We start from the raw sequence: 19,600 nt of genomic DNA, 5'->3' as shown, positions 1-19,600 counted from the left end.
TCCTAGAGATTATGATAGAGAAAGAAAGAAAATCTATGCATGGACTTGATATGCACTCTAAATTTGGGGAAAGCATGTTCTAAAGGGTTCAGAGATTCCATGCCAAAAAGACTGCCAAGGAGAGAGAAAATGTTCAATAAAGAAAAAATGAATTTGTTTGAAGGGAACAATGTGAATGCACAAGTTCTATAATCAACCAAATTGTATTTTTTTTTAATTTTTGCAAGGCAAATTGGGGTTAAGTGGCTTGCCCAAGGCAACATAGCTAAGTAATTATTAAGTGTCTGAGACCGGATTTGAACCCAGGTACTCCTGACTCCAGGGCTGGTGCTTTATCCACTACGCCACTTAGCTGCCCCTCAAATTGTATTTTTAAAAAGAAATGTACAAGAGGAAAAAAATATCAGCTGATAGAAAAAAAATGAATATGAGAACACATAGTATGGAAAAGTTAAAGTATGGAAGTAAAAATCTCAGTCAGAGAACTGAGGCTATCAAAGGAAGCTTAGGACAATAAGGATTTTGATTTGGTTTTGGTTTATTTTTTATCTATATAAAGAGAAAAAGAAGAATTAAAAAAGGGATAGGATCATTGCTTGGAAAGGATGTTGTCAGTGATAACTGACACACAAAGAAGAGAGAACTGTTCAATTATTACTTTGTTTGTTGTCTGGGAAGGGAAAGGATCTTTACAATAGAAACGACAGCAACAATGACTCCATAGAGTTACTGCCTTTGGTAACTGTAACACCAAGTTACCCTTAATGAAGTCAAGTTATCTGGTCCAGATGAATAACATCCTGAGATTCTGAAAGATTTCATTAGTCACTCACTCTCAGGTAAACTGAAAAAATGTGGAAAAGAAGAGTGGCACCACAAAACTGGAGAATGGTAATTGCTGTCCTGATTTTCGATAAAGGAAAGAGAATAGAGCTTGTAAACTATAGGCTAGTGAACTTGACTTTGATGACTGGAAAAATTCTAGAACAGAACATTAAATACATGTTCAATGAAGATCTAGAAAGGAAAGTAGTGATAACAAAGACCTGGCATAGCTCCATCAAGAACTGGTCAGGCCAGAGTAAACTCAATTTTCTTTCTTGGCAGAATTTTTAAATGATTTGGTAATATCAGCAATTAGATGCATTAATTTTAAATATATCACTTAAATAAAATAAGACACCTAAAATCAAATCAAAGAAATCTTAGTGGAGAAGATCTTTGAGGGTACCTATGGATTTTAATCTCCTTCTCTATTCCCTCAACAACATTCCAGAGAACCTGATTTAACTTTTTCTTAAATATCTTCAGCAGTAAGAGATTTCAATAATAAGTTTCATTTTGGGAAATTTTTAAATTGCCCTTTAATATTGAACTAAAATATGTTGTATCCATTTGCATTAATTTTTAATTCTAAAGTTACACAACTATGTGAGTGAGATGCTAAGGTTGGGAAAAGCTCTAAAAAAGTACAAAAAAGTAAAACCTTTTGACTCACTGAGATCAATATGAAGTTTTACTTATTTCACTGTCAAAATAATGAAACTATTATTATTGAACAAAAATAACTCCAAATGTTGACCTTAATACCCAAAATAAATGGATTTAGAAGCAAGTATAAAATTTAATAGTAAAGGATATTTGGCATTTTCTTTGTCATCTACTAATTCAAATAATTGCTGAGCACAGATTTTATTTAGTTCATCCAAAGTGTCTTCCATTGCTGATAAATTAGAAAGTTCATCCCTTAGCTTCTTTTGCTGTGCTAACTTTCCATCAATAGTGCTGAGGTCAGATCCTCTTTAAATAAGTTGAATATGAAAAACAGAACACAATAACATACAGAGTATGAAAGAGTAAAACTTTTAATCTAGGTTATTATACAACATTTACAATAAAAGAAATGAACATTTTCACCATGACTTTTCTGTTTTTGCTTTTCATCCAGAATAGTATAGGTGTGTATGTGTATGTATGTATTTGTATGTTTGTGTGTGTGTAAAAAATGACATAGCAGTCAATATCAAAGCAACTGAGTATTTTAAAGTTTCATATACAAAATATAGGCATCTATCATTTGTCTGCCAAAACAAATTTGGTTCATAGTGAATTTTTCCACTGATTTACCAAATAAAATGCATTATATCTTTTCAGAAAAATATCTCTCAATAAACTGAGTTGAAATTTTTATATTAGAGGATTAAACTTTCAGAACTAAAATTTGGCAGAGGACATACATAAGGATATCACATCCTAAATTTGCTAATCATACTGAGATGGCCATTTAGATATATTGGCTCCTCCTTCCAACCATGTTCATTACATAATGATGGTGATAATCCTTAGGATTTTATTTCTGAGAAATGGAAAGGGTTTTAGAGAGAAATTATCTGGCCACCATGCAAATATTTTGTAAGTTCTAAGTGGATATATCACTGCTAGAATCTGAGGAAAACAACAAAGATAAATGTTTACAGTATTGAACCACGAACCACAGAAGTATATTTGATTCAGAATATGCATAAATTATGATAATGATAATACTATAACATCCCATTTCTCTATGGGAAAATTTGAAATCAGTTCCACTAGGAGTTCCAAATGCCAACATGTAGACTAAACTTATAGAGGTTTCCCCTTTTACTAAGAGTCTTCACCTAAAGACTAGATGGCAATTTGTTGAGTATATTGTAGTTATCAGTAGAGAAGATGGCTTCTAAAGTCACTTCCAATTCTGAGGTTCTGTGAATTAAATTATTTTTAATATCTACACTATGGGACATGTTGGAAAGATCGAGATAAAATAGGTGCAAGGATACAAGCAGTACAATCCCTGACCCCAAGGATGTAAACAAAAAAAGGTGCCCCAAAATTATAATAAAACATAACAAGTTCATAAGAGAGGTACAAAATGCTATAAAATTTTTGATAAATAAATATTTTTGATTGGGTTTAAGAAATACTTCATGAAAGATAAAACATTTGATTTGGATCTAGTACAGGGTTCTTAACATTTTTTGCATCATAGACCTCTCTGGCAGTCTGCTAGAGCCTATGTACAACTTCTCAGAATAATGTTTTTAACAATATAAGATAAAATACATAGAATTACTAGGAAACTAAATTGTGTCGACATACATGTATCAAAATATTTTTTAACAAATGCATAGACCTCAGAATAGAAACCTCAGTTGAGGTACAATTTGTTAGGAGTACAGAATATGTCAAGAAGATCAGGATAAAATGAAAGACTATGATTCAGTGGAATGGCTTAGGAATCATAACATCTGAGTTCAAAATTTGCAAGCCATTTTAACTCTGAGGTTCAATATCTTCATCTCTAAGAGAGGTATAACAAGTCTTGGAGCACTTATCTCACAGAGTTGTGAGAAAAGTGCTTTTAAGTGCTATTAAATATGGGAAGCATGCAGATTGACTGTTAGGGGCATTTAATGCCAAGATAAAGACCTGGCAATAAGGAACCACAGAGGGTTTTTTTTATTATTTTTTATCAAATATGCCACAGGATGATTAATCATTCTCTCATTTTATAGACAAGGGATCCTAAAAGATTATGTAATTTATCTATAATCACACCTAGTAATAGAGCCAGGACTTCTACTATTCTCTTGACAAAACTTCTAAAAAAAACCTTATTTGTTACTTCTTTATCCCTGGCTGCCTGCATTTCCATTCTGCCTTTTTGTCTTTCAAACCTGTTCTCCAACCACTCAAGTCAGATCTACAGTAAACCACATTAATATGCTGAATTTTAATTTAGAATCATAGAATCATAGATTCATAGCTAAAAGAGACTTAGAGGTCATTTAGTCATTTAGCCATTCTTCAAAAACAGAAACTGAAGTCCAGAGAAGGAAATTTATTTACCTTGAATCACATAGATAGTCATTGAAAAAAGTCAAGTTTGAACTCAGGTCCTCTGAATCTAAATCAAGCACTATTTTCCACATCACTAAGAATCAAAATTCCTGGAGTTTTCTTTTTAATAACCAAAAAAAATACAAATAAAAGCAAACAGTACATGTTGAACTTATATATTTCCTAAAATTGCTAAATGAATTGAAATTGAACTGATATTCAATAGTCAATATTCAATTTATAAAAATATACAGTGTAGCATTTTATATAAAGATTGAAGTAATTAGCATTAGGAAAATGTGGATTCACAGTGCCTCTGACCTTTACTAGTTATTCTATGTGACCATTGACAAGTTGCTTAATCTCTTTAAGTCAAAGGTAACTCCAAGATTTCTCAAAAACTCTTAAGATTTTTCTTCTACTGGGGTGGCTAGGTAGCACAGTGGATAGAGTACTGGCCTTGGAGTCAGGAGTACCTGAGTTCAAATCCTGCCTCAGACACTTTATAATTACCTAGCTGTGTGGCCTTGGATAAGCCACTTAGCCCCATTGCCTTGCAAAAAAAAAAACCCACAAAAAAAAGATTACTCTTCTAAGTTAGCATAGGCTTTGATCTGCTTTGATCTCCCATATTAATGAAATGACTGATCTTTGATATACTTATTCATGATACATCTTTGTGTTCATGAGATCATGGTACTTAGATCTAAATGAGATCCCCAAAGTGATCTATGGTTCTATGATTTTTGATCATTTTACAACTGAGAAAACTGACCCCCAGTGAAGTTGTAACAAATAATATGTGATCACAAATTTGAAAGAACCTTAGAGTTTACCTCGTCAATTTTCCTCACTTTACAATTAAGGAAACTAAAACCCCAGAGATATTAAATGATTTTTCCCAAGGTCATAGAAGTCTTAAGTCAGAGAGGACATATTGGAGCCCAGGTACTCAGGCTCAAAATTCATTACTCTTATAATTATCATTTATACAATGTCTGCTTTTAAAAATTCTCATTGCAAGTTTTTATAAGGACTCTATCTTGTCATTATTATTTTCCCCACTATTCACTGCACAATATTGTCCTGTTTCTGTAAAGAAAAATGAGCTGTCTTGTCCTCTATTACCTCTTGAGGCTTTCCTGAGGAGTTCTCTCTTTATCTTGCTGATTCTTTCTCCAAATCACAGAATTTTAGAGTAATAAGGGAATCCACATATAAGTCCCACTCACAACCCTAGGCTCTTAAGTAGAATCATGTGATTTAGAGTCTCATTTAATTCCTTCCCGTCCTTACAAATCAATTCAAATACAGGAAAACCATCTTGATCTAATAATTCTTTAAGTCTCAAATCAAATTCTTCCTCCTTCACAAAGTCCTCCTAGATTACTCTAGCACATAATGATCTCTCTTTTTCATTCTATCGGATTCCTATTTGTGTTTATGTCTTTTGTCCATAAATCAATTGTAATCTCTTTGAAGGTAAAGATCTTCACAAAAGTACAATACCTTAAATATAACAACATCAAAACTTTTAATGGATTAGTCATCCATACACACATACCTTGTTTTATACTCATAAAAAACTGAATTTCTGCAAATCAAATCATCAAATCATATTTTTCATTGAGCTTTCTTTAAAACTAATTTAATAAAGTTTTATTTAAGGTCTCCTACATGTAAGACACCATGTTTGATTATAACTATTCATTGACAATGGCTCCTAATACTTAGTTTAGGTTTTCCTACTCAATAGAACACTATATAACAGAATACTGAAGTTCATACTAACACCTAATTTATGTTTTATACTTTTAAATTACACAATCCAGGTTTTTTGAATAAGTCATATACCTGTACAACTAAGAATCCATAATAAATTTAAAGTCAACTCACATCCACTGAATACAGTTCTTAGACCTTTTCTGAATGAGTTCGATTCCATGTAACACATTGGTAATGTCATATACTCTTCGTTTTCCTACTCCTAAAACTGCAGCAACCTCTTTTAAATGAAGAACACCACCAGGTGCAGATTTGAGAAGGTCCATAAATTTTCGAGTGTAATAACACAGAGATGCATTATAACGAGATTTTGACACTTCTGTGAAAGCAGTAAAAACAGTGCATTAGTACAATTTAAATAATATTCAAGCACATTACTTGACCATCAAAATTTTTATAAAGATTATGAGGTTTAAAGCTGGAAGAGATGTTAGCAGTCATCTAATCTTACCCCATTCACTTCAAAAATGAAGCACAAATTAAAGGACCTGCCCACATTACACAATTATAAGCAAGAGTCAAAATTCAATCTTTCTTCTTTATACTTTCACAGAAGTCCTAGCCTGATTTTTCAATGTGATATGGAAGTAATTTGGAATTCTCAGAATTTATATCAGCACTGTTTTCCAGATTGGAAAGACTTTAGATCTAGAAAATGAATTATTTGTCTAGCTTGATTAAGTGTGGAGCAAGAGGATGATGGATCTTTTCAGTTAGAACAACTCAAAAAATGTGTGGGTGGTAATAGTAATGGGTGATAAGGTTATCACTGAAAAAAGATATTGATATCCGTGACATCATGGATTTTTCAAAGTATCAAAATATCTTCCTTACTACTAAATACATATAGAAGGTCCCTAAGGCTGTACTTTAAGTCTCCATTTTTATCCCTTTTCTACTAAACATATCTAACTAAGCTGTACAGAATGAAGGCAGTCACATTTGTCAGATTTGTAAAGGATGAGAAGCTAGGAGGGACAGTTAATATTTTATTTAACAGAAATGAGATCCAAAAAGTTCTCTACAAGTTTTAACAATAAGGAAAATCTAATAGCATGAAATTTAATTCTCTTCTTCTAACTCAAATTTACATAAGATAAAATATAATTTATTAAATTAAATTGTACATAGGGTTACAAAAAAGCAACTGCAACATTATAGTTTGGGAGAAATGTAGGTAGGTAATAAGTCATATGAAAAACACCTGATGCTTAATATGAACCTGACAATAGTATGAAAAATAGGTCAAAAAGTTGTGATTATTAAGCTAAATTAACAGAAGTACAGTATCTAGAAGAAGTATCTACAGTATCTAGAAAAAGCAAGACCCTTTAAACTTCAGCCTTTTCAGAACTCTTCCAAGATTTTATGTTAAGTTCTGGTCATCAGATTTTTGAAAGGCAAACTTCAGGAGGTACTGATAAGGTGTCCAGAGTTTTTAGGTGACTCAGTATTATATAACAGTACTAATTGAGGGGCAGCTAGGTGGTGCAATAGAAAGAGCACCAACCCTGAAGTCAGGAGAACCTGAGTTCAAATCCAGCCTCAATCACTTAATACTTACCTAGCTTTAGGTAGTCCCTTAAACCCACTGTCTTGCAAAAAACAAACAAACAAAAATGGTACTAATGGAAGGGAACTAGAGAAGAATTGGGAGCATGCTTTTGTTTTCCAAACAGATTATAGGATCACAGATTTGGATCTTACAAGGGTCATTAGATGCTACTGAATTCGGCTCCCTTATTTTACAAAGGAGGAAACTGAGTCTGAAAGAATCTGGGAGACTTGCCCAGGGTCATATAATGAATAAATGTCTGATACAGAATTTGAAGTCATCTTCTTGAATCTAAGTTCAGTATTTTATCTAGTGAGCTGCCTCACTGGCTGTAAAAGAAGAATTAAGACTTATTCTGCCTTGTTCCAGAGAAGAGATTAAGAATCTGTTATAGGAAGGCAGTCTTTAGTTTAAATAAAAAGAAGACTTTCTATTTGAATGGCCCCAAAGTGGAATAGTGGAATAGACCTTGGGAAATAGCAAATACTCCATTACTTGAGATTATGAGTAACTGGAGGGTGGATGACTACTTTTCAGGAATTCATATTTTAGGAAAGGATGGGAGTAGATCTCTAAGGTCTCTTCCAACTCAAAAACTAGGTTTTAATAGAATGATCACAGGCAACAGCAAAGATCCTTACTATTACCACCCACACATTTTTTGAATTGCTATAACTGAAAAGATCCATCATCCTCTTCTATTGATAAACCTACTGCACCAAAATCCTTATATCATGATTAAAATTCCAGTGATTTCTGACATCAGATTTGCCCTGTACTTTAATATTCCAGCCTTAATTAGCCTTTAATACAGTAACAGTATCATCACAATCATTATCACTTCTATTTTTACTTAGTCCCAAAACAAAACTAGGGGTAACGAATGGTAACTACTAAGAAGCACATTTCAGCTTGATATAATATAATGTAATGTTACATAATATAATGTATTGTAAGGAAACACTTCCAAAAGTGGAATATGCTGCCTTGGGAACTAGGGATAATCCTTCACTAGAGGTCTTTAAGTAAAGGGAAATGAGGTATGATGTAGAGAAGAGTCTATTTTGGATATCATTTGGACCAAATGGTCTCTAAGGGTCATAGATTTAGTATAGAAAGGAAATACAGCTGACATAACTTATTTCAACCTCCTCAATTTACAGATGAGGAACTGAGATTTATAAAGGTTAAGTGACTTGCTGAAGCTCACACAGTTAATAAGTAGAAGGCCCAGAATTTCAACCTAGGTGCTCTGAGGCTCCAAATCCAGTTTTTTCCTCACTACTTCCTTCCAATTATGTTACTATATAGAGTTTTCAGATTTACAAAATGCTTTCCTCACATCAACTGTGTAAGGTAGGTTGTCAGCATGGAAATTATTAATATAGGTACTAATATGCCCACTTTACAAATAATGAAACCAAAGCTGTGGAAATTTAAATGGTCCATTCATAGTTAGTGAGTTAGTAAGTGGAGAAGCAGAATTTGGATATAGGTCTCCTGATTACCCAGCATACTGTTCTTTATATTATACTACCCTGCTTCTCATCTCTCATGTTTTTTAAAGTATTTATTTGTCTGACATACACTCATGATGTTCTTTTCTCTCTTTTTATGAAGCAAGACTACAAAAATATCTTGGATATTAGGTACCTAATACACAATGATTGTGATTCTTTAATTCTTTTAACATGTATAATTTAAAGGCTTCTTTGCACAAAAATAAACTCTATTCACTGCAACTAAACAACTATTGTTGCATCTGAAGGCTATACTTTTAAAATGTTAATTGATCTTTTTTTTATTCTCATATCATTTTCATTTTCAGTTATATCCTCACCTTTCTCATTTGTAGGGAACCACACCTCTTGTAACATGGAACAAAAGTATTTTAAAAAGCACTTCAGTAAAACTAATCAACATATCAATGAAGTCCAATACCCCCTAAAATTTTCCAAATCTATAGTTCCCCATCTTGCCAACTATATATTGATATAGTTGACCCTGACCCAAACAAAATTTAAAGCAAGACACTAGCATAGGTATTTTTCTCTCTCATAAAGAATAAAATAACATATCTCCTAGCTTCAGTATGCCTGATCATTTCCCGCAGTGGTGCTGCAGATGATGTGGAGAATAAAAGCAATTGATAGCAAGGTATCAAACAAAGTAAATGTAATTTGTTAGTAATTGGGATTAAGACAGAAAAAGAATGAAACATGATCCGCTAAGTTTTTGCAAAGCACTCTCAATAAACAAATTGTATCTCTCTCCAGATATCATGAAATTCTCTATACTGAAATAATCGACTTTCTAAATAATGCTAAGCAAATTACTTAGCCTATAACATGGCAATAGCCTTAGGAGCTTTGCCAGAAACATATCTGTTGTCATAGAAATAGCATTCTTTACCATATCTCTAGCTTCCTCCAAGAGATTTATTCATATTTTTAAAAACTGAATATGCATAGAAAAAACCTGAATATATATTTAACTACATAAAAATTAAATTATACAATATAAAAATGCAATATTTCACTTACTTTTCCTCGGAATGTGTTCTTCTAAGTTATTTTTTATTTCTGGCAGCTTAAAAAAAAGGAATATGTCAGATTGCATCTAGTTGATAAATTATAAAAGATAAGTAAAAAGTATTTCAGTGGGTTTTTTTTATCCTCTAAGGTGACAAACTGGTCCTGGCAAGGTTTTGTCACTTCAACCAATATATGTTTTCAGCATTAAATCCAATTCCTTCTACTCTCCTCTGAAAGCATGTGGTATTATATGACTTTGGAAGGATCATAGACATACATTTCCACATATATATAACATCAAATTTTCCCTTATAGCAAAGAAAAGCAATTATATGTTTGTTAATTTAAAAATCAAAACCAAAACAATTGCTACCAGTGATAAGAGCTGACAGGATATTCAACATTCCAAGATAAGAGAGAGAGGTATATTTCATTCTGTTTTCTTTGTCCAGACTTGGTACAATTACTCATACTCTGGTTTCCTTTTATTGTTCTTTTCACTTATATTATTGTAATTATAGTGTATATTTCCTCTTTTTATCTACTTCATTCTGTAGGAATTCATATGCCTTTTCATTTTTCTCTGAATTCCTCATTTTAGTCAATTTTTAAATTTTATTCTACTTAAATAAAATAAGCATTTTCATAAAATGATGATTGCACATGAAACTACAGAACTAGTTTCTATAGCTTGCCATTCCCTTTAAATATATAATTATCATGTAACTTTCTTTTTTCTCCCTCCCTCCCACATTAGAAATGGCTACCATTAGACACAAATATGTATTTAAATGGAGTGTGTATGGAAAACTGTTTATACATGCTTCTATTTATTAGTTCTTTCTCTGAATGTAGATAGCATTTACCTTCATAGATTCTTTGTAGTTAACTTGGATTTTATTTTATATATATATATATATATATATATATATATATATATATATATATATAAAGGAATTGTCTATTTCTGTCATTTTATTAATAATTGTTTTCCAATTAGTGGGTACCCACTTCAGTTCTTTACTACCTCAAAGAATCATATTATTATTTTTTTGACATATATAGGATCTTTGACTTTCCTGGTAATGATTGATTTTTCTCATATAATTCTAAATTTTTCAGATTAATAAGACCAATTTACAGTTCTATTAATAGGATGTTAGTGTGCCTTCTTATCTCCTACATTGACTGGTGACATTGCTCGTTATCTTTGCCAATTTGTTTGTTGTGAAATGAGGCCTTAAAGTCATTCTAATTTTTAATTTCTATTTTTATTAGTGATTAGAAGGATTTTTTTCATAAGATGTTGATAGTTTATAATGCTTCTTCTGGAAACTATTCATATTCTTTTGCTTTTGTTTTCTTAATAATTCTCATTTCTTTTATTTGAAATTTTAATCAATTGATATTTGATATGTAATTGTTAAATATGTGTTCTCTTCCACTAAACTTTATATTTTTTTTTTTACAATTAAGTCTCCATAATTGTTTTGCTTACATCAATCTCATTCCCATTTCTTTCCATTCTCTCCTTGCCTCTGGTCATATAATCCAATACCAAGTTCTTGAGTTCGTGTTTATTGTTATTCACTTGTCTCTCTTTTTTAACCCTTTCCATCTCAGATATTAATGAATTTCTCTCCCTTACTTATTCTTTAATTTCAGTGTCACGAATTTGTAGCACCTCTTTCTCTGAAATGTTTTAATTCCATCCCTTCCTTAGTCTCTTTCTAGGATCAAATGTTCAGTGAGATGGTCTTCTTGTTTTATTTTCTGAAGAATAATCTTGTGGAGGCTTATTTTATTTTCCAGACACATATATACCTATATGCATGTTTTTAATTTTTAGTTTGTTGTGTTCACACCTTTCTTGTAGATTTGAAATGGTAAAAATGCTAAACTACTTCTTCCTTTTCCTCCTAAGTCAGAACAAAGGAAGCAGATATTGGTTGGGCTTTCCCCTTACCTCCTTAAAACCAGTGGACTGTCAGAAATGTTTCCTACTTCTTGGCAAAGATGTCATGGTCTAGAGATGCATACTGAGACACGACCACTATGATGATTTGTTTTGTTTAACAAAATTTATTTTTAAAAAAGAGGATTTCTGTTTTAGCTGGGGGGAGTAATAAGGTTCATAAAATGAAAAAGGGCATCAATGAAACATTTTAAAAAACAAACAGAAATGAGGAAAGAGAAATTTAGAATGGGTCACAGACAATAAGCTGCTGATTTATTTTTACTTATTATGATTTAAGATTTATTTATTCATTACTGATGATTTAAATTTTATTAATATATACTTTAAGTAAAAACAAACTACTAACAGAATGAGATATTTGTAAAAGTGCTAAGCACAGTAACATATAGAAGGTACTACATAAAGCTTACTCCCTCCCCTTTTCCCTCCTTTTATAGATGATTCCCTCTTTTTTTGTTCAATCAGTCAATAAACATTTTGAGTGTACCATGTACCAGACACTAGGGATGCAAAATGAGGCCAAAAAACCTTGAAAAATTCAGTCTATGAGAAGAGGCAATATGCAAACAATGATGTAAAACTATATATAAGATAAATTTGAAATAATTTTATATTGATATGTTCATGTTTGTTAATATTTGTTAAATTCATAATGAAAAAGGAAAAAATGAAAAAAATGGAGTCTTTCTAGAAAACAACATTATTCGTCTCCATTTATCTTTGGATGGAAAGAAAAAACCAGGGAGTTGGCTTGAGCTTGTCAGAAAATTAGGAGAAATGACACGACTGAGAACTGTCCCTGATCCTGAAAGAGGCTAAAAGGTTTGTGTCTGATGGTGTAGTTTTGAGAGGAAGAAGAGAATAAACTCACATTCTTCTTCCCTTATAATACCAGTTGGAAATAATTCTATTTCTTTGAAGTTCTATAACATAACACATTTTTGCTTTACTATTTATTAGACACTTATTTATCCCTTGGTAAGACAGAAGATGAGGTATATGGATAATGGCATGAAAACCAAGAAACATGAATTTGGACAGACTTTGGGAGAGTGATGAGAGAAGGGTCCAATGGGCTATCATCAATGCAGAGGTGAAGAGTCGGACATGATTGAATGGCAAGATTAATTATATTTTTACATGTACATGTTCCACCTCCCCAGCCAAACTGTAAACTGCTTATGGACAGGAAATCAGTAATTAGACTTCATTATTTGTTACCTAGCATGGTGCCTTCCAAGCCTTCACTTTCCTGACTGCAAATATTTCCTAGGTTTGGGGTCTTTGGTCTATAGTTTTTCATCCTGTATATACAAGACCTAATTTAATGATACTTAGACTGTGTCGATGCTTTTCCTGTACTAATCCTGCAGAAAATAAGTCCTTTTCTGGTCCTTGAAAATTTTCTTTTACAGAACCATTTCATTACTTTGGTATGTACTGTTGGATTTAACATGTAAATAACTTCTAAGTCTATATCTCCAGGGTTTAAGTTTCTTTCTCAAATCTTGAATCTCTTTTCACTTAAAGGATATCTTTACATAGCAATTTTGACCTACCAGGAACTTAATATATTGACACATGTACTTGGCATCACTATGAAATTCATATAAATATGTTTTCTAAGTTATAGAAAGACCCAGGGTGAGTTTAGGTAAAATGTGCCTGGAAGTAGTAGAGTCTCCCTCACAGAGGGAGTGCTAACTCACTAAAAAAAAAAAAAAAAAGAAAAAGAAAAAGAACAAGAAAACAGCCCTTACCCTAAAGTCTACTGGGGATAGGGAGGTGGGGAAGGAGGAGGGGAGGGGAAGAGTACATGGACTCATAAACAAAAACAAATTCCATCCAAAGTAAATACTATTTGGTCGAGTAGAGATTGTAACAGATGAACCCTGGGGTATCTTCCATGTCTTGAGATCCTAATTTTCCAATTTTTTGACTGTTAGTGACAGCTAAAATGAAGGTAAAAGGTAAATACAAGAATCACAGTTGGGGGGGGGAGATCCTTCAGATTGATTATTTTCCATTTGAAAAATTCAAGCCAACTATTCCAAGGTCATTCCAAATCAGGTCATCTTTAATTATAATTAAAGGAAGTTTACCCTTATATTGAGCCAAAAAGTTCTTACTTACAATTACTATCTATCCCCTGCTCCTAGATACATCCTTCCACAAGATAATCCTTAATATAAATGACATTGGCTATCATGTTCTTCCTAAGTTTCCCATTCTTTAGTATCAATATCTCCAATAACTTCAGTCAATCATTGGTCTCTACTACTCCTCTGGACACAGATCAACTTGTCACTGGTTTACTTAAAACATGGCTCTCAGCACTGAACACAATACCTTAGAGTAAATTTATCAGAAGTACCATGTCCTTTCCTTTGGCCACTGTGACTTCTTAATATTGCCTAGGCTAACTAGCATTCACATTTTTGTTTGTCATGATGTTACTGGTTTATAGTAAGCTTCCAATACCCTAAAATCCTCAGTTTTTTAAATGTTATTCCGCCAATTGAAGGAGCGAACTGCTATTTTTAACTCAAGTATAGAATTTAAATTTCTACTCATTTCATCTTTTTTGGTATACCAAGATCTATTTGAAGCTTGACTATGTCATTTAATATGTAAGTTATTATTCTCTTAACTTCATAGCATCCACAAATTTGGCAAGTATAATTCCATGGCTTCATCCAAATCACAGATCAAATACTGCTCAGTTAGGGGTCAAAGATACCCTAGGGAACATCATTAGAGACTTCCCTCCATGATTGGTAGATAGTACATTGGTAACTACTTTTTAGTCCATTACTTCAACCAATTCTAAATCCATCTATCTACATAACCTATAAACTATCCTTTATTTCTCTACCTTGTCTACAAGAACAACACGAGACAGTTATTTTGCTAAAACCGAGATAAATTATTTTCAAACTCCCCTAATCTACTAGCTTAGGTATCCTGTCAGGAAGGAAATGTAGGTAGCAGACTGATCTGTTCTCAGTGAAACCAAGCTATCTCTTAGTCCTCAGTGCTTTCCTTTTCAAAGTTCATAAACCATCACTTAAATTGATTCATTCTAGAATTTTGTCAAGATCAAGGTCAAGTTCAGCAGCAGCCTATAGTTTGGTCCTCCTGTCTTCCAGTTTCCAAAATGAAAATGTTTGTGAATCTGAACTCCTATGTCACCTCTTCCTTTTTCATGATTATTCCAAGATTATTCACAGAAGTTTAAGCATTCACAACTGTCAGCTGACACTTTAAAGATCATAGAATCAAGATTTTAGAGATAGAAGAGACTTCAGCAGCCATCTAGTCCAAGTAACAAACAAAAGGAGTTCTCAAAATAATATACACAAAAAAATTTGGTTCTCCATAGTCTGCCTGAAGATCTCCTAAAGAGAGGGAGCTTACCACCTCTTGAAATAGCCAATACACTAATCACTTTTCTCATAGATTACTTAAAAACCTCTTTGCTAGTCTCTGCCTCCAGTCTCCCTTTTTCTAAATTCTACCTTGTCAAGTGGTATACCGATTGAACCAACCATTCTGGAGAGCAATCTGGAACCATGCCTAAGGGACTATAAAACCATGAATGCATACCCTTTGACCAAGCAATATAACTACAATCTATCTCAAAGAGACATTAATAAAAAGGGAAAGGACTTATATGTACAAAAGTATTTATAACAACTCTTAATAGTGGTAAAGAATTGGAAATTGAGGAGATGTCCAATAATAGGGGAATGGCTAAACAATGCATATGATTGTGATGGAATATTATGTGCTATGATGAGCAAGATGCTCTCAAAAAAAAACCTTAGAATAACTTACATGAACTGCTGCAAAGTGAAATGAGCAACATCAAGAGAACATTGTATATAGTAACAGCAATATTATATGATGATCACCTGTGAATGACTTAACTTTTCTCAGCAATACAATGATCCAAAGACAATTCTGAAGGTTTTATGGTAAAATATGCTATTCATCTCCAGAGAAAGAATTTATGGACTCTGAATACAGATCAAAATATACTTTTTCTTTACGTTTTTATTTTTCTTGAGTTTTTTGGTCTCTTTTCTTTCACAACATGACTAACTTAGAAATATGTTTTGACAGCAACATGGGGGTGATGAGCAACTTTAATGGACTTGCTCATTCCATCAGTGAAACAATCAGGCACAATTTTGGGGTATCTGCAATGGAGGATACCATCTGTATCCAGAGAAAGAATTGTGGAGTTTGAACAAAGACCAAAGATCATTACCTTTAATTTTTTATTTAATTTTTAATTTTTTTAATTTTTTAATTTTGCTCTCTCATATTTTATTTTTTTCCTTAAGGATATGATTTCTCTCTCATAACATTCAACTTAGATCAATGTATACTATGGAAACAATATAAAGACTAACAGACTGCCTTCTGTGGAGCATGAGGGTGGGAAGCAAGATTAGGGAGAAAAACTGTAAAATTCAAAATAAATAAATAATTTTTAAAAGAAATATGTTTTAAATGACTGCACATGTATAACCTATAACTGCTTGCCTTGTCAATGGGGGAGAAGAAGGAGAAAGAGACTTTGGAACACAATTTGTTTTTAATGAGTGTCAAAAATTGTTTTTTACATTAATGGGGGAAAATAAAATATCAAATTACAAAAATAAAAATAAAATCTACCTAGCAGGCTCATTTCATTCAATCATTAATTAATTCATTAAGTGAACATTTAATATGTACCTGCTCTGAGCTAGGAGCTAAGAATATAAAGATAAAAAATAACAGTCCTTGCCTTCAAAGGGGTTACCTTCTATTTTTTACTTTTCTATTTATACCTGCCCCATACTGGGGAGTGGATGTAATTAATTAAAGTGACATTAGATCGAACTGGAGAGGCTATTCTGAACTGGAAGGATTAATTCATACTGTATTAGGCATTAGGTATTATCAGTATACATCCCAAAAGGAATAGGTTAGATAATTTGTAGATACATTCTAATGCTACCTTTGTTCTGGGCAAAACTGAAAAGAAATATCTTTGAATTTCACAATTTACTTCCTCTCCCGAACCCGCAAGCTCCTTCATAAAGCCATTTAGTTCCCTATTCCCCAGTGAACCCTAGCCTCACTTGGACTACTTGTAATAAGCTTGCTGGATGTCTCCCTTCTGCAAGTCTTTCCCCACTAGAGACCATTCTTCCACTAAACTGTCAAAGTGATCTTTCTAAGTTGAAGATCACTACCCCCCCAAAAAAAAACATCAAAAAGCAAAAAAAAAACAAAAAAAATTTTCAGTGACTTTCTATTACCTCCAGGATCAAAATGGAAATTCTGTTTGCTGTTCAAAGTCCTTAATAACCCACCCCCATCCATATACCTTATAGGCATATTATAATTTATAACCCTCTCCTCCCCCCCAGTGTATTTTTTTGATTCAGTGCCACTGGTGTTCCTTAAACAAGATACTCCACCTTTCAACTGTGGAGATAGAACAAAGACCAAGGACTATTACCTTTAATTTGGGGGGGGGGGGAATCTGATATCATATTGTCTGATCTTGCTATCTCTTATACTTTGTTTCTTCCTTAAGGATGTGATTTCTCTCTCAACACATTCATTTTGGATCAATGTATACCATGGAAACAATGTAAAGACTGGCAAATTGCTTTGGGGGGGGGGGATGGGGGAGGGAAGTAGGATCAGAGGAAAAAATGTAGAACTCAAAATAAATAAATAAATAAAATCTTTATTAAAAAAAAAAAGATACTCCACCTTTCAATGAGCATTTTCAGTACCTGGCCTGAATTTTTATTGAATGAATGAATGGTTGTCCCTCAAACCTAGGATGCCCTCCCTCTGCATTTCCACCTCCTGACCACCTTCAAGTCCCAGTAAAAAGCTCACCTAGTACTGGAAGCCTCTTAATCCCTCTTAATTATAGTGCCTTTCTTATTTCTACTTCATTACTTCCAATTTATCTTAATATATTTATTTGTAGATAGCTGTTTATTTGTTGTTTCCACCATTAGACTGTGGGTTCCTTGAGAAAAGGAACTGTCTTTTTGTATCCCTAGCACTTAGCCCAAAATAGGCACTTAGGAAATGAAATGTCTATTGACTGATAAAAATTCCTCCCTCCAATTTGTCTTAAGCATAGGATTTAGCCTTTTAGGAACTTTAGAGATAATTTAGTCCTTATTTTACATATCAACAATAATAATAGCCAGCACTTATAATGCACTAACGTTTGCAAAAATAATTTACTTATGATAAAACAGAAACTCAGGGAGGTAGATGCAGATTTAAAACCAACTTCTCTTATTCTCTATTCAGCAGCACAGATCCTGAACTTTCCCTTTAAATGAGATAATGACCCGTTTAAACTATATATGGTATGGAGTCTAGATAAGAGATTTGTTAAAATATTGCAAACCTAAGTATGAATGATTAAGAGGAATTTTTCCTTAACAACTTCTTTGAAAAAATAATTTGTTATTCTAGATGAACTGCTTATTTGTTTTTAAAAAATGGTAGAGAGATAATGCCCGTAACCACACCCTCCCAGCATCCTGGAAAGCCCCAACTTTGACTGAAGCAATGGAAATCCGCATTAGTAGTGTCACCTTCACCTTTCAAATAATTTCACTTTCTTCCCCTCGAAGCCCTGCTCCGCACAGCGGGAGTGGGTCAGGACAGTCAAGGCCCCCGCTGGGGCAGCGCCCGCAAAAGGAAGCGCGGAAGCCTGGCCGGGGCTGTTCGAAACCAAGTCACTGCATCGGGCCGGGCGGGCCGAGGGCTCCGAAATGCAATATCAGTGATTGACAGACCGACTCTGTGTCGGATAAAATCACGGCTGGAATCCACCGCCCAGGGCAGGAGAGGGTCTTCTTGGGGCTTAAACAGATTTAGAGGCCAGGCCTTAGGACCCTACGGTTTTATAGAGGAGGAAACTGAGGCTCGGGAAGAAGGAATGACCCGATCATTCCGGGTTCGCTGCTCTTTACCCAATCAATCAATTTTCCCGACTATGCTGTTCAAGGAAGGTTCCTAGAGCGAGGGAAGCCCTCTGTCCCTCCCCGAAATCCCAGACGGTTCGTGGATTTCGAAGCCCAAGGCCCTGGGTGCAAATACTGGATCCAGCCCGGACTGCTCGGGAGAGCCGAACAAGGCAGTTCCCCCCGCCTGGACCTCAGTTTCCTCATCTGTAAAATGAAGGGTTGGACTAGAGGACGGGCAGAGGGGACAAAGCCTCGTCTCCCGCCTCCTCCCCTCCCAGGCCCCCTCCCCACTCACCAGGACGCTCTCGCTCTCTTCGCCCCGGGCCCCGGCAGAGCCGCGGGGATCCGGGCGCGCGGGCCCTGCTCGGGGCCGGGTCTTGGGCCCGGCCTCGGGGGCTCCTCCCCGAGACCTCGCGCGCGCCCCGCTCATGCCACCGGCCCCCGCCCGGTGCCCGCCAGCCGCCGCCCGGTGCCCGCGCCCCTCACGCGGCGACCCGGCCTTTCCCGAGCCCGGCGGCTGCTACCCACAAGCCCCTCGGCCGTCTGGGATGTTGGCCCAGGCCTCCTTCCCTCCTGCACACCTCCCGCTTCTCCCTGCTCCCTCCTTTCTGCCGCCTCTCCCTGCACCCTCCTCTCCCCCCTGCTCCCAACCCTCCTCCCTGCACCCTCCTTCCTCTCCCTGCTCCCAACCCTCCTCCTTGCACCCTCCCTCCTCTCCCTGCTCCCAACCCTCCTCCTTGCACCCTCCCTCCTCTCCCCTGCTCCCAACCCTCCTCTCCCTGCACCCTCCCTCCTCCTCTCCCTGCACCCTCCCTTCTCCTCTCCCTGCTCCCTCCCTTCTCCTCTCCCTGCTCCCTCCCTCCTGCCC

The 19,600-nt window shown here is 34.8% G+C and overlaps 1 protein-coding gene across 2 annotated transcripts in view; it reads right to left on the bottom strand.

Annotated features, from left to right (window-relative positions):
* LOC141503309 (transcription factor E2F6-like) overlaps window positions 1–19,319 on the bottom strand; it is a 32,604-nt gene extending 13,285 nt beyond the window's left edge. For both annotated transcript variants that reach the window (XM_074208544.1, XM_074208538.1), the window contains exons 1-4: window positions 19,028–19,319; window positions 9,763–9,808; window positions 5,776–5,983; window positions 1,642–1,800 (exon numbers count right to left, since the gene is read on the bottom strand). In XM_074208544.1, coding sequence (XP_074064645.1) covers window positions 1,642–1,800; window positions 5,776–5,983; window positions 9,763–9,808; window positions 19,028–19,162 — 548 coding nt within the window. In that variant the 5' untranslated portion in view covers window positions 19,163–19,319. The remainder of the gene's footprint in view (window positions 1–1,641; window positions 1,801–5,775; window positions 5,984–9,762; window positions 9,809–19,027) is intronic.
* Window positions 19,320–19,600: the final 281 nt, after the last annotated feature.

This window comes from Macrotis lagotis, chromosome 1 (genome assembly GCF_037893015.1).
Source record: "Macrotis lagotis isolate mMagLag1 chromosome 1, bilby.v1.9.chrom.fasta, whole genome shotgun sequence".
Classification (NCBI taxonomy): domain Eukaryota; kingdom Metazoa; phylum Chordata; class Mammalia; order Peramelemorphia; family Peramelidae; genus Macrotis; species Macrotis lagotis.
Note: the sequence above shows the minus strand (reverse complement) of the source record. Positions and strands in the feature narration are given on the sequence as shown.